A 15,391-nucleotide genomic window follows, 5' to 3' on the forward strand; every position below is an offset into this window, starting at 1 on the left:
GGGTTGGCTTTTTCTCTTACCTGTGTGAGGGAGAATGACGTAGTCCCTTGCCCTCTTGCCTTAGGAACCGGGTTAAATTGCTGTCTAGATGTCTCCGAGCCTATGTTTATTTTCTTGACCTGAGCCAGCAGTTCTTAATGTGTGGGTCACGACCCCTTTGGGGGTCGAACAACCCTTTCACAGTGGTCGTTTGATTCATAACAGTAGCAAAATTACAGTGATGAAGTAGCAATGAAAATAATTTTATGGTTGAGGGTCACCACAACATGAGGAACTGTATTACAGGGTCGCAGCATTGGGAAGGTTGAGAACCATTGACCTAAGCCATGGACTCATTTAGTAACTATGGCAGAAGCTTAGCTACCTAACCTGGATCCTAATGTCGCCTTCTCCACCACCTGGGCTGAAGTTGCTAATTAAAAGTCCCCGGCTGTTCCCAGCTTCTGCAGTGTAGGACAAAGCAGCTGTCACGTGGGCTAACCTCTGGCATTCTGCTCAGTTCTTAGAGCAGAAGTATGGCTATTATCACTGCAAAGACTGCAACATCCGCTGGGAAAGTGCATATGTGTGGTGTGTACAGGGTACGAACAAGGTAAGAGAGCCCTTGTTAGAGCTGGCTTTTCCCCACCTTTCCGAAGCCAGTATGCCGAGTGGGCTTCTTCAGTTTTCTTCTCTTGCCCCCGCCCCCTACAGGTTTACTTCAAGCAGTTCTGCAGGAGTTGTCAGAAGTCGTACAATCCTTACCGAGTTGAGGACATCGCCTGTCAAGTAAAGATGTTTTCTTCTTGGGTTTGAATTTTGTAGTGGGTAGAGTTTTCGTTTCATTTCTCTGAATATATTTTTCCCCCAGAGGCGAGGCTTCCAGATGCCTTTGTGACCACTCTTGGTCAGAGCAGAGTAGACTGATATCCACTGGGGGCTCTGCTGGTGCAGTGGTTGAGTTGGGCTGCGGATCCACATGGTTGGCAGTTCCAAACCACCAGCAACTCCGTGGAAGAAAGACCAGGCTTTCGACTCTTGTAAATAGTTAGCAACCTCCTTTGGGTTATGGAGACTGAGTCAGCCTTGGCTTGATGGCAGTGAATTTGGTTTTGTGGAGTGGAAGGGTGAGCTCGGGTGTCTTAGTTTCCCCTTGCAACGCTCCTTCAAGGCGACTTCACTTTGAGAAGCTGGCTTTACTTGCCACCCTGGACCTAAGGTGAGAGGAAGCGATCTGTAAACACCTTTCTCTCTCAGGACGTGGGGTGGTGGGTACTGTTAGGTGCCAAGTCCGTTGCAATCCATAGAGACTCATGCACAGCAGAATGCAACGCTGCCAGGCCCTGCACCACCCTCACGATGGTCCCCAGGCTTGAGCCCCATTGTAGCAGCCACCGTGTCCATCCAGCTCCTTGAGGGCCTTCTCTTTCGCCACCCCTCCACTTACCAAGCATGATGTCCTTCTCCAGGGCTGGTCTTTCCTGAAAACATGCCCAAGATGAAGTCTTGCCATCCTTGCCTCTAAGGAGCATTCTGGCTATACTTCTTCCAAGACAGATAGATTTGGCCTTTTAGCAGTCCACAGTACTTCCACTGTTCTTGGCCAGCACCATACTTCGCATGCATGATGAGGTGTTCAGCTTGACTGTCTTATTTGCGGGCTTGTCATGACACAGATTCAGGTGGCAAGTGTTCGGTGTGAAGAATTGAGCGCAAGATTTGGTGTTTTGCCGGAGCGTTCCCCAAAAGAGAACAATTTCTTCACGAGTATAAATCCAAGCTGTTTCCCCAGCTTAGCTTGAAGGGGGTTTGGCAAGGGGATGACTGGTAATGTACTGCTCATTTACCGATCACGAAGCCTCAATAATCTAAGAGAAGGGATTAAATTCACCACCTGGCTAATAAAACCTGAAATCCCAGGGCTGCACAGTGCTGGCTCTCCCTTGCCTGAGCTGGCGACTGGAAGCATTAGCACCTACGGCAGGTGGAGAGAAATGAAGTGTGGCATGACAGGAAAGGAAGTGTACCCTGAGGCTTCTGCCCGGATGCCTCAACTTGGGGCCCCTGCAGCAGAAGGGCCATGTCCGCCAGCCACTGATGACAGACCTGACCTTGGGCTGGCCTGCTAGTCACTAGTTCTCACATCTTGGTTTTCATGGTCAGAATCCCCTTCCCCCACTTATTCGTTCTCAAGCCGTCCAAAACCCCAAACCCAAACCCGGTGCCATTGAGTTGATTCTGACCCATAGTGACATGATCCAAAAGGACAGGGTTAGAACTGCCCCTGTGCCTAACTATGGGAGTAGAAAGCCTCATCTTTCTCCCATGGAGAGACTGGGAGGTTTTGAACTGCTGACCTTGGTGTAACTGCTAGCAGCTTAAGGTGTAACCACTGTGCAACCAGGGCTCCTGCAGCCCTTCAGGGTTAGGAAAGTATCTCTTAGAAAACGAGCATTGAAGAGAGACTCCACAGTTCAGAATGAAATCGATGCAGCTGGGCTAACCAACCATTGCCAGCCAGTACGTTCAGACTCATGGTCACCCTGTGTGAGTAGGGTTTTCGATGGCTGTGTTTTTGGAAGTACTGAGCTGGATCTTTCTTCCCAGATGCTTCTAGGTAGACGTAACCTGAAAAGTGATCTGTTGGCAGCCAAGCACTTAACTTCCTGGGGGAACCAGTGACAGTGCTTCAAAGTTAAACACCTTCTGTTCCCAGTGCTATCATTGCCAAGGTTGGGAGGCCACGGATGAATGAAATGAGATTAATGCAGGGCCTTGCCTACTGTACATTAGAGAAGTATTTTTTTTCCAATTGTTTTATTAGGGGCTTGTACAACTCTTCACAATCTATACATACATCAATTCTGTAAAGCACGTTTGTATATTCGTTGCCCTCATCATTCTCATAAATAAGTATTTCAATGGAGAAGGAAAAACAAACTTTGAAGTCCTTAAATCACCCCAAGGGTTTGTCTTCTCACTTTTGATTCCCCTGCCCCCCTCGCCCCCACCAGAGTTGTAACCAGGCTAGATGCTCCTGCCCAGTGAGACTTCGCCACGTGGACCCGAAAAGGCCCCACCGACAAGATCTGTGTGGGAGATGCAAAGGCAAGCGCCTCTCTTGTGACAGCACCTTCAGCTTCAAGTATATCATTTAAGAAGTGGAAACTGCTGACCTTGTGCTAATGAGCAGGCAAGGGAGAGCCTTTTGCCCCTGCCCCTTCTCCGTCCCATCTCCCCCTTCTCTGAAGACTTCATGAAAGGCCGTGTACTTTGACAAAGCCTTCCAATAAAGGTATTGCAACACAATTTATACATGGCAGAGCATCTTCCTGTTTAAAATAAGGCCTTGGGAGAGCTTATTCTGTGCTCACAGTGCGAGGCTGTCATGGGCACTGACTTCACACTTGTATTGTCCACATGGGCTCCCGGCTCCCAGCTAAGGCCCTGTAGCTTTTGAGACACAACTTGGAGGGGGGGGCTCATAGGTGAGTTTACCACTTCCGTAGGGCTGGGGCTTTTATATTGGATGAAAACCCGCTTTCTCACTATTCAGATTAGCATCTTACCTCGGAAGTGGAAGCAGCCGTTCATCCCTTGCCGGATGTGTGGAGCCTGATGGGTGTGGGCTGACTCAAAGGCTAGTGTAGGTGGGAGCTTTAGGCCAGATGCATGGTCTTTGTTCAGCAAATGAACTAATGAGGGCCAGGAGAGAAGTGCAAGGGGGCTTTACATGTTTGTAACAAAAAGTCCAGGATCTTTTTACCAGCCCACTCCCCACCAACTTTTAGAAGCCCCCCATCATATAAATGGACTCTGTCATCACTACTCCATGCATATATTCAAATGAGGGAGGGCTGTCGTGGCTAAGCGCAGCTCCTTTACATTTAGCAAATGCAATTAAAAAAAACATTTACAAAGCAAGGCTCCCCCTCCCCCAAAAAACTGGTGCCCTTGAACCCCTTCCCACTCATCACGGCCCCATGTGGGAGCACTGCTCTTGTAGGATTTTGCAGGCTTTTGCAGGCTGTGATCTTCCGGCAGCAGATGCCCACCAGGCCGTTCACCTGCAGAATAGTGACCGGGTGCAAATAAACTTTTCAACTAGTGGTGGATCCGCTTACCTCTTGTTCCAACCGGACTCCTTAAAAAGCCGCCTCCTATAGAAAGAAACTGTTTGAACCTGATAGTGGTAGCAATTGTAAAACACTGCTCCATATGATTCAACTCTGGAATATTGTATCTATACGTTCTCCCAATAAAATAATTTAAAAACAAAACCCTATAAACATGGAAAGATGCAACTAGTCGGGCAACAGTCCTGTGTGCTATCTATAGCAGGGCTGCACATATGTACACAGCCTTCCCCGTGATTCCAGAGAAAATGACTCCCGACGCGTTACTGGTTTAGTTACAGTAAACACATAATCAGAATGAGGAACAAATTGTGTCTCCAATTCACTAGCCATCTTACTGCCTTAGAAGGACATAGAAGCCTTAGCATTTCGGCTGCTTCTGACCAACTGTGAAGGGTGAGAGGGCCCAGAGCAAGGTGCATCAGAGAGATGGGCCCTGCTACATTAAGATCTGCCCAGGAGGAGCTTAGGAGCCTTGGTGCTGTGGGTTAATCATGGGGTTTCTAGTCCCAAGGTCAGTGGTTCAAACCCACCATGTTCAGTGGGGAAAAGATGAGGCTGTCTGATGTATATACAGCTTTGGAAAACCCAGAAAACGGGGCCAGCATGAGTCGGAGCAGGCCCCTTGGCAGAGTTTGGTTAGTTTGAAGCGTCTACAGAAATAAACACGGGTGGCCACCTCTCCCCCCACAGAGCTTCTAGAGCTGGCATCTGGATGAGTTGAATTGAGCAGAGGAAGGCTATAGTCACCTCCACATCTAAGGCAAGGTGTGCACATGCCCGGAAGGAAACCAGGGCCCGTGTTGGGAATCATGACGAGGTCTGAGACAGGATACGTGGGAGAGACTGGGAGGGCTTGTTGGGCCTTGATGGGGAGGCGTGGTCTTTATCAGTTGGTGAGGACCCAGAAAAGGCACTTAACGGTGAGATGAGGCTTGCAGGGACCAAACTGAGAAGGGGTGGAGGCCAAAGAAGTGAATGAGAACCCATTAAGATGTGTGGGTGAAGGGGATGCCCTGTCTACTTGGTCTCAATCCTAATACCAGTGACTTGGTTTGGGGCAGGTACAGGGAGAGGAAACCCATTTAATTCCTATGGCCTGAGTCTGGCTCCCAATGACCCTGTAGGGCAGAACCGCCTCCAAGCTATGTATCATTCTGGAAGCAGATGGCCACATCTTTATCGGAATAGATAGTGGGCTCAAACCACTGACTCTTTGGTTAGCTTCCAGTGCTGTAACCCTGCACCACCAGTCTGCCTTTCCCTGACATGCAGCGGCAGGTTACACATGGCTTCCTAACGTACCAGCAACAAGCCCTAAGATGCCTGCACTCATGGGCTATGTACCCCCAAACCAAACCCAAGCCCAACTCGCGGCTGACCCTAAGCAACCTCATAGATGCTCTGCAGGGTAGAACTACCTCTGGGTTTCCGAGATTGTAATCTCCACAGGAGCAGAAAGCCTCAGCCTTTGCCCATGGAACTGCCGGTGGCTTCAAACTGCTGACTTTGCAGTTCAAAGCCCAACACATAACTACTGTGCCCCCAGGTTTCACTGGCTATGAATGTGGGTAGTTAAACCATCGTTTACATTTTAGATCATTTTACAGTTAATTTTCCCAACAGGGCAGCCAACCCTGTATTAATGACAGTCGAGGAAAGAGGATCAGACTGCGCTTTGCTTAGGTTAGTGGGCACTCAAACCCAGAACCAAGTGCAGCAAAGGCCTCCTTCTGTCACGATGAGCCGGAGGGAGAGCAAGCGAGCAATGAGAAGCCACTGCCATTCGGTTCAGATAACACAATTCAAAGTTAATGTGAATTAAAAAAAATCCTTTTTGAAGCTAACAAAACACTCGGTCATCTCTGGGTATTGTGCCAACAAATCAGAAAACCATAAAACGTGATTGATTGCGTATTGCTATCTTCTTTCCTGTCGTTCCTGGGTGGCTCTTCACGGACCTGACCGAAGCAGCTTACTTTGGTAATTCTCCTGTAAGCGAATGTGTGACAGTTTCCTAAGTTTCAGGGAGTTTGTGCACTGTGTAAGAGTCAGAACCATTTTGTTCCTTGTGTAAAACAAACACACTTGTGAAACAGAACACTGTGGCACAAAACCTGCCAGGTATCCCGGAGTGGCCCGACAAACTTGATTTGAAAATGAGAGCTGATGTTCAGGCATGAAAGGAAACAGCTGCCTGTGACACGCGGGCCCTGCGTGAACGAAGGGTTTGTCAGTGAAGCACTTGGTCTATGTTGCAGGAGTACGAGCAGCAGACTCAGACTTGAGGAAAATCCACTTGCAAAAGGACGATCTGAGTGCGTCTGCAGCTGCACCTTGCTTTCTGCAGGTATCTGTTCCGTGTAGATTCCCCTGTGCATTGGCTGACAACAGCGAAGGGGACCAGCTGCAACGTTTCTAGCCGACGCCCCCAACAGCCACTCTTCTCTCTTCAAATACCACAGGAGCCGACACTGCAAAGCTTTTTATTACTTTAACAAAAAGGATGTCGGGAGGGTGAGAGAAATGGGGGCTGGGACGAGGGGGCGTAAAGGGTGGAGCACCCCCAGACGCCAGCCCTTGCTCCCAGCCTTGTCCCGCCCCGCCCCCAAGAGCTGTGAAATAATTTAGAGAACACAACTTACAGTACCAGAACACCATCAAAATAGTTGCTTTATCAGGGTCCATAAAATACAGTGATTATGAGGGTGCCGTGACCAGGTAGGGGGATTGCAGGTAACAGAGCCTCTGTCAGCAGTCCCACGGTGTGGACAGCGCCTTCCAAAGGGCACCCGATGTCCATTTCTGGCGGGGTCCACACCACCAGAGGGAAGGCAAAGGCTAAGCATTTCGTGTCTACGTCCTACACACTGGGAATCGCAGAGCCCAGTTCCAAAGAAAAGTCACAGTGGAGAAGAGATGCTCATAAAAAAATACAGGGTGCTCCTTTCCAATCCGAGGGATGATGGGACTACATTCATTTCTCTTACAAAACGCTGTTTTAAAAAAGGATGGAGAATCCAGTTCATGTTCGGCTACAGACAGACCTCGTGGTCGTACATGTATTACAGGTTTTGGTGGTCGGTCGCCAGGCCTCGGCTCCTCCCCCCTCCCCTGACCCCTCCCCCCAGCCCCCGGTTCCTTTGGGTGAAACATGCCAGTCCAGAACACAGGTCTGAAACGGCCTCTGCTTCTCCTCGTGAATGCTGCGGGCTGCAGAGTCTGCAAGTCCGCGGCCCATCAGGGACCACCGCCCTGCGCCCGTCTCTTTAGCTCCTGTATAACAGTGCAATGCACACATGTACAAGAAAATACTGTTTAAAAAAATCTATATACACTTTCTAGAATAATTATGGAGTAAAATAAGTTAACTTTTCTAATGCGAGTTGCTGACGGGCAGCACCCATCTTTTATTTTACTTTTTAAAAAGTCTCTGCAGGCATCTACTTTGGTTAGTTATCGATAATCGTAACGTGAGCACTGATCAGAGAACTGAGCAGCATTCCAATAACGTTAACAGATATATTATTTTCTTTTCTTGAAAGTCCTGGGGAAGCCCAGCCTTAGAATATTATTAAAATGTTCTAACATGTACACACTATGAAGAGTTAGAGCTAATAAAATAAAACTTTTTTTCAAAAATAATCTTGCAGTGCTCTGAGGCATGCTGAAGGTGGGGGTGGGGTGGGGTGGGAGGAGGATGTCGTCACCACACATCCACACCTGGAAAATACGACTGTCACGAACCCATACACCCAACTCTCACACACACGGAATTCCTTACACAGACTCCAAAACACAACAAAACAGAAAAACCCCAACCCTTAGTTCCGCATGTTGGAAGAAAAAAAAAAAAATCAATGGTTTTTGCAAACAAGTCTTTTTTTCTCCTGTCCATCTCCACCTGGCTGGATGCTCATCACGCCCGTCATGAGGAGGCTTCGACGGTGGCCACGCCGCTGGCCAGGAGCCCAGCGGCTCTGCAGGTCTTCAGTGAAACCAAGCAGCCTTGATTTCAGCCTCATGTCACCTGCTTCCCAGTGTCTCCGGAGGAGAGGCCATTATTGCAAACTCCCCTGGAACGCTTCTCTGTCTCCAGAAAGCAGTGGGTGTGTAATGCAACACTTTTAGCCCTTTTCTTTCCACCTAGGGTAAGTCAGTCAAAAAGAAAAAGAAAAAAAATCCACTCTTCCGGCAGTTATTGTGGGAGGTATTGGCAGCTGTTAAATAAAGAAATGGTATTTTCACCTTCCGGTCTTTGTCTCTGACGTTCCTTGACTTATTTAGCTGGTACAACTTGGCATTAGTTACAACATGTAGTGGGGGCACTGCCAGAGGAAGGTCCAGCTGAGTGGTGAGCGTTCGAAAAGGTGCTTGGTTAATATCTGCCGTCGTCCTCTCCTCTCCAGGATCACTTCCTTCCTCCTCGGTGCCTGAAGCCCCTCAGAACCCAGTGCTCACCAGGTTTCCGATGGGCTTGGCCAGGGATAGAAGTTGGTAAGACTGCACCGTGCGTAGAGACTCTCGTATTTCTAGATTCAGTTCCATCAGTTTGTAGTTGGCTTCTGACATGTCCTGGTTAGAGCCTATAATGGCGAAGCTTCCTGTCTGGCCCAGTGTCTGATGATGGAAATAGATGTGTAACAGCGTCCGCACAGGATCATCTTCACAGCCGCCAAATATGTCATTGGGCCAGAGAGACCTGAAAAGACATCAGATTAATTTTGAATCCTGCGGCTACATCAGTTAGCGGTATAGGTGATCTACATGGAAGGCAATATTTATAGCAGGTTGGGGAGCGTCCGGACCGAGGGCTGTAGGCTCATGAAATCATCAAGACCAGCTAACAGCATATGCCTCAGCAGAGAAGCAGTTTCGGCAATCACATGACGCCAAACTGCCTGCCATCCAGTCACTGCTGACCCACAGCCACCCTACAGGACAGGCTAGCTCGGCCCCCGTGGGTTTCCAACAAGGTAACTCTCTTACGTGAGTAGAAAGCCTTTTCCTTCCTCAGGGCGGCTGGTGGTTTTGAACTGCTGACCTACATAACCACTACAACACCAGGGCTCCTCAGCCATCACCTTCGGAGTAAGTTAACTGAGCGACCTGTCTGGGCCGATAAATATCAGAGACAAGATTCCCTAGCCTTGATCCACAGCGATGACAAAAGAGAGTTTTATTATTATTATTTTTTTTACTGGAAGCAACTGCGAGAGAGAACATGCTAACATTGGTATTGGTTCAGTTATGATGGTTTCTTTTCACAAGAAACCTCACGGTCGAAAACCCGAACCCAGAGAAATGGTCACTAGTAAACCGCCCCCTTCTGGCCACACCTGGACGTCTTTTCGCCGTTTACCTGAAAGCTTTGACCTGTGCGACAGCTGATACAAATTCCCTGTTCTTCAAGGTTTCAATTAAAGAATGGATGGCAGCCTCTATTGTCGTTTGGGCGGCTGTGGAAACGTCCATGTCTTCGTGTTCAGAAGCAGCCTCGGCTTCTTTGAGGATACTTTCAAGCTGGGCCAGCTCCTCTGACATGTTGATGACCTAAAACAAAGCCACAAAGATTGATTTGCAGACTCAGTTACAACTGGGCGAACTGAGAACCTGGCCCCCACACATTGAACAGGCTCTAGCACAAAGCTGATGGCACTATTTCCCTTATTTTTGTTTTCCTGAGAGGCTGGTAGCAGTTTCGAACTGCTGACCTTGCAGTTAGCAGCCCAGCGTGTTACCCCGCATGCCACCAGGACTCCTATTTCCCTTATTTTGAAGAGTATTTCCATAGGCTAAGTTTAGTGAGGGGAGTCCTATTCAAGAGCTGTACTCAGAAGCACTACATGATTTCGGCCACCAAATTAGGTATACTTGATCAAGCAACAAGTTATAATACATGTTTATATCTTTTTTAACATATGATCACATATTACCATCTTAACTGAAAACTCACTGCCATTGGGTTAATTCTGACTCACAGTGACCCCTAGAGAGGGTTTTTGAAGCTGTGAATTTTTACTGGAGAAAACCGACTTTTTCTAGTGGGATAGCTAGGGGGTTTGAACCATCAAACTTCAGTCCAATACTTTCCTGATAGCCCCACCAGGGTTCTTTATATAATACATCTCAGGTGCGAGAAGGGCTTTTGACTCCTGTAAAGATTCACAGCCATGGGCTCAGGAGGAGTCAGAACTGCCTCGACGGTGGGAGTACAGGACAGATGGTAAAAACACACAATTTTATGGGGAAGATAGTGTTTGTTTATTTTGGGGTGGTGGTGGTAGGGAGGGGACCATTTAGAATGACCTCTGAATACTGTAAAAAGTTATTTACCTAGGGCATTTTATATAACCCACACATATAGTCGTATATATATATGTTTATACACACAATCTATATTTTACGTAACTGGTTTGATTAAAGGGAAAAAACTCTCCCCAGGGACAGTTTTAGTTCCAGCAGGTAGGTGAGAGGGTGGGTGGGGGAAAGACCTCTGATTCCGAACAGTCAGGGTATTTGTTTTCAACATGCTTCTTCTGTGTGTGCTCGAAGAACTACAGCAATCATGTCTGCACAAGATGTTAGGAGATTTCATGTCGAAAGTGTGTCCCACTGAGCCAATGGGCTTCACTGGACTTTTATTTACCGATGGCGTGCTGCACTTCTGAAAGCTTGACGGTCTTGCACCTTGGTAAGACTGCTATCTGATTCACTAATGGGTAGTGAGATTGCATATTAGTTCCAAATAAGATAAATCCTGAACTGACCATCCCCACAAAAAAAGGTGATTCACTATAAACGACAGTTGACAGCAGCTACTGTAACACAGAACGTTTTATGCACGTTTTCTGGAATCCCCCCTACTAAGGAGTCGTTACCTCTGCTTCATTTCTGACTGTGTTCACGTGGTTGATGAGTTTACAGTAGGCCTGGAACAGAAGCAGCAATTGAAAGTGCAGTTTGTATAGCCTCCGGCAGAGCTCCACTTCCTGGAAAAACAACACTGCATTCAACCCAGGCTCTACGCTACTTCCCCAAGACACCCGGCTGGAGAGCATATTTTCAACAACAATGCAAATGTTAAATAAATATTAAGGTTAACATTTCTTTGGCACGTTTTTTCTATTTTCTGCAATAAGTAAGTTAATATGGTGTGAAGCTGATGAAAGAGGAGAGATGCTCAGGGGGCTGGGATTGAAATCAAAACATACAGATTACTGTGGGTTACATAAGTCATCCTTAGCGGTAAGGCCGTTTGCACAGCAGACACCTGGAGTGTTTGAGCAGGCTTTAGACTTCAGACTTCACATCACAATGCACATGGTTGATAAATACATAGGCTCATTTATTTATTGCCTCCTCAAGATGCACACGGCCTTGCATTTATCAAGAAGTGCTTCATAAAGCCCAATAAAACTGGACAGCCTTTAACCTAAAAAAGCAAGGCCAATTTGTCTTTAAAAGAGGCTGACCTTCCTAAAAGACAACCGCTGGGTGACTTCATTGAAACCAGACTGTGACATTAACAAGAGCACTCTGATTTTTTTTAATTAAGAATTTTAAAAGGAGGCATGTTAGTGACAAGATTTAGAACAGGTCATTAAACTGCTAGTTGTATATATTAACTATAAAGCCTCATTTTTAAAAACGGGGCCAACGTTGGATGGATTAGGGCTATGCAAAACTGAGGCACACTCGGAGTAGGGTGGTCAAGGGCAAGACACAGCTGGGTCACAAATGAGATGAAGACCAGTTGGTCCAACAGGGTAAGTAGTCTATAAATCAAGGCAGGCCACTTACTGCTAGAAATTCCATTTGCTAAGCAAGAAGGTGAGCAGGTCATTAAAAAAAAAATACAAAAAGAAGAAAAAGACCAAGAATTAGTATAAGAACTCATTTTAACTAGGCTGTCAGATGTCCCAGGCAAATCGAAGAACATATATTTATACCCCACAGGAAAATTTATGACGCTATTTCCCAAATGAAATGTTTTAGACATTCACTGCAACCTTCAGGGGAGTTTGGACTCTCTGGGAAATTATAACTCAGTTACAATAAGGCTTTGATACACGTGAGCACCAAGTCTTCAGAGTGAAACCTAACCACAAATGCGCTCTTGGGAAATTTGCCAGACATAAGTGTTCTCTCTAGCAAAAAACCCCCAAAAAATAAAACAAGGAAAACAGAGCAACAGTTCAAAACAAAAGAAAACATCAACTATAATAACATCTTCATTACTAATCTGGAACATTTCTGAATTAACATGAAATTGAACGAGTTACTTCTAAGATTAGAATTGGTCTCTAACCTTACACAAAAAACAACCCCAAAAAGAAGATCTGGGGGCTCAATCGGGCTTTCTAGTTTTTATCTTTACTCTCCAATTGGGTTCTAAAGTCCCATAACTGGTATTGAGGCAGAGGGTAAAATATCAAAAGCATTTTAAACTGCATTCCAAAATATCACTCAGAAGTAATCCAACTAGGTTGGAGTCACATAATTAGCCCTCTTGGCCCAGTGAATTATGAATCAGGCTGCTGAGTGCAAGATCAGCAGTTTGGAACCACCAGCCACTCTGTGGGAGAAAGAGGAGGTGCTCTGCTCCCGTCAAGATTACAGCCTCGGAAACCCACAGAGGCAGTTCTATTCTGGCCCAGGGGCTCACTATGGCAGTGAGTGTGGTTTGATGGGATGTTACAAATGGAAACAAAAAAACCAAACCAGTGAAAAATATAATTTGAAAAATATAATTTCAAGATGATTTAAAAACCTGCTAGCAAGTTGGACCAGAAAAAGAATGGCTTTTAATTAAAAAGCAATTGCTATAATGTAGCTTGTAGACATATTTCTTAAAGTTTGTTTTTTTAAGTTTCCTATACAGAAACTTTTAACATTTATTGCCATCAATTTAGAAGGGATTTGCAAAGCAAAGCTGAACTTTAGCTCTGCATAGTTTACCAAAAATTAGGTGGATGTGCTATTCAGTGAACATTCATTGAACACAACCCAAAGGCAAACATCTGGCACACCCCAAGTTTGTTTATCTATGCAGCGACTAGTCCCTGGAAGAGGACATGATTCTTGGTAAAATAAAGGGTGAGTAAAAAGAGGAAGGCCGTCCAGAAGGTCAGATCGATACAGTGGCTGCAACAAACAGCTCAAACATCATTATTGTGAGGATGGCGCGGGATGGGCAGCGTTTTGTTCTATTGGACATGGGGTCACTATGGGGCAGAAATGATTCAATGCCACCTAATGCCAACAACAAGGTCTCCATACCCGAGGTTTTGCTTTATAGGATACTTGGGGATTAAAAACTATCTGGGATTTTAAGTGATTACTTTGTCTCACATCTATTAGGGTAAATTGGAACTGACCCTACATCTATGATCTTCATTTGGATGTAATGGAACTGATAAAAATTCACAGCACACAAGACTCAACTAGTACATAGGGACAGAGAGTGGGAAAAATTATATACATTGGTCCCTGTTCATTCCCCTCCAGTGGCTGAATAAGCCAAAATAAAATGGACATGAAATAACTATGTAAATAAGAGATATAAGTTTCACTTGGTTAAAAAAAACAACAACAAAAAAAATCAACCATAAGAGGCTTAGACTCTTGGAAATGGATCTTCCTTTCTTCAGGTCTAAGCAATCACTCTGTCCAATTTTGCACAGGCAACAAAAGGTGATCTTCTAGCCCAACCCACACACTTAAATAGTAAAGACAGAATTAGAACCAAAGGTTTGGATTAGTGCCTCATCTTGATTCAATTTTCTTCTTCACACCGATGATTTAGCCCCTCGTTTCTGGATGACACTGTAGAATGTGGAGTCAGGGTTCCTGGGGATCTGACCCTTGGTTCCCACTATGGCTTCATGATCTTAGACAAATTGGCTTCTACGCGCCTCAGCTGCCTCATTGCAAAGCAGGCATGCTTATAGCATCTCCTCGATGGCGTTGTCAGAGTAGAGCTAATGAACATGGCACACTTAGCACAGGGCCTGTATGGGGAGCACAGAGTATCTTCTTAGCATTTCTGGTTTGATAAAACACTCCAAATTATTATTACCCTGGTATGGTAGCTTTTAGAGTGACCAGCAATCTGTCCCTGAGCCCCTGTGTGGGAAAGATCACAACTCTGATGGCCACGACGGAGGCGTTTCATGAATGCAGGCATGCCTCCACAGGAAGCTGCATGCCTCTCTTTGGGAGTCTTTGTTTTCCTCCCTGATTCCAAGCACACACGTATGTGCACTCTTCCCTAGGAAAGTTACCCCATGGTCACTGTCACCGAACTTTATCCTAGAGAATCAGAATGCTACCCTTAGAAAGGTGAATTTTAATTTCCTTTACATGACTCCTGACCAGACGCGCGCTCTGCAGAATGTGCATGCTGGACTCTTATTAAGCTTCAGTCACAAGCTGGCTGTTTATTTTTTATGAAAGTCAATTTTTCATTACTCAGACCCTATTACAGGGAGTCCAACTTTTACAAAGACGCTTCTGATAACCAAAATGAGAAGTTGTACCAACAGTCTCTATCTCTGGGAGTATCAAATAGGAACTTGTGAAGCTATACATTGTTTGATTCAACACATAGAAAAAAACCCAGCAAAAAGCAGAAATAAGATGCTCACCTGTGCATCTGTGTTCAGCCTATATGTGTCTTCTTTGGCACGAAACGTCCTCTTACAGTTGTCTAACCACTGAAGGAATGAGTAAGAGTAAGTCTCAGTATAGCATATGTATACTGTGCGGTGGGGTTGGTAATATAACAGGCGGACGTACAAAGGCAGCCAGCTTCACAGATAATTTGAAGTTTGCGGACTGGTAGTTGGACACAGTTTCATCCCCACGTGAGAGCCCCATCACTGACCACCCTAGGAGGACGACCTCCCCATATTGGAAAATTCACATGCCTGTGGCAGTTTACCAACTACCCACCTATCGTTCTGTTCCTGCATGGAGTGTTCTTCATATTGCAGGCTTTACTGGAAATCCTCCCGACCTATACTGACCTTTGTTCAGTGTAAGATGGAGAAATGAATGGTGTGCTCCCCTCTGAGCTGTTTGATAAAAGCAACTTAGAATTAACCAGCTCCATTTGCGCAATCTAACTCTCAGAGGGCTGGCATTAGATTAAATTCGTGGAACAGAAGCCAAGATCATTCTAAACCTTGTTTTCTTTCTTTTTTGATGGTCATGAGTGATGACCGTGTGTATTTCTCCAATGAATATTAGATACAGAAGTCAAATGTGGCTTT

The 15,391-nt window shown here is 45.9% G+C and overlaps 2 protein-coding genes across 7 annotated transcripts in view; one reads left to right on the forward strand and one right to left on the reverse strand.

The window, feature by feature from the left end:
* ZAR1 (zygote arrest 1) overlaps positions 1 to 3,292 on the forward strand; it is a 6,523-nt gene extending 3,231 nt beyond the window's left edge. The window contains exons 3-5 of the mRNA XM_045284057.1: positions 500 to 592; positions 694 to 768; positions 2,994 to 3,292. Coding sequence (XP_045139992.1) covers positions 500 to 592; positions 694 to 768; positions 2,994 to 3,137 — 312 coding nt within the window. The 3' untranslated portion in view covers positions 3,138 to 3,292. The remainder of the gene's footprint in view (positions 1 to 499; positions 593 to 693; positions 769 to 2,993) is intronic.
* Positions 3,293 to 7,653: 4,361 nt separating this feature from the next.
* FRYL (FRY like transcription coactivator) overlaps positions 7,654 to 15,391 on the reverse strand; it is a 221,605-nt gene continuing 213,867 nt past the window's right edge. For 5 of the 6 annotated variants that reach the window (XM_045284305.1, XM_045284304.1, XM_004706278.2 and 2 more), the window contains 5 exons: positions 14,765 to 14,833; positions 11,919 to 11,936; positions 10,997 to 11,107; positions 9,478 to 9,668; positions 7,654 to 8,817 (listed from right to left, as the gene is read on the reverse strand). In XM_045284305.1, the coding sequence (XP_045140240.1) occupies positions 8,559 to 8,817; positions 9,478 to 9,668; positions 10,997 to 11,107; positions 11,919 to 11,936; positions 14,765 to 14,833 (648 nt within the window). In that variant the 3' untranslated portion in view covers positions 7,654 to 8,558. The remainder of the gene's footprint in view (positions 8,818 to 9,477; positions 9,669 to 10,996; positions 11,108 to 11,918; positions 11,937 to 14,764; positions 14,834 to 15,391) is intronic. The other variant, XM_045284303.1, reaches the window with a different exon arrangement.

The sequence above is a fragment of the Echinops telfairi genome, unplaced genomic scaffold (assembly GCF_000313985.2).
Source record: "Echinops telfairi isolate 266 unplaced genomic scaffold, ASM31398v2 ScPeMD7_7468;HRSCAF=8506_0, whole genome shotgun sequence".
NCBI lineage: Eukaryota > Metazoa > Chordata > Mammalia > Afrosoricida > Tenrecidae > Echinops > Echinops telfairi.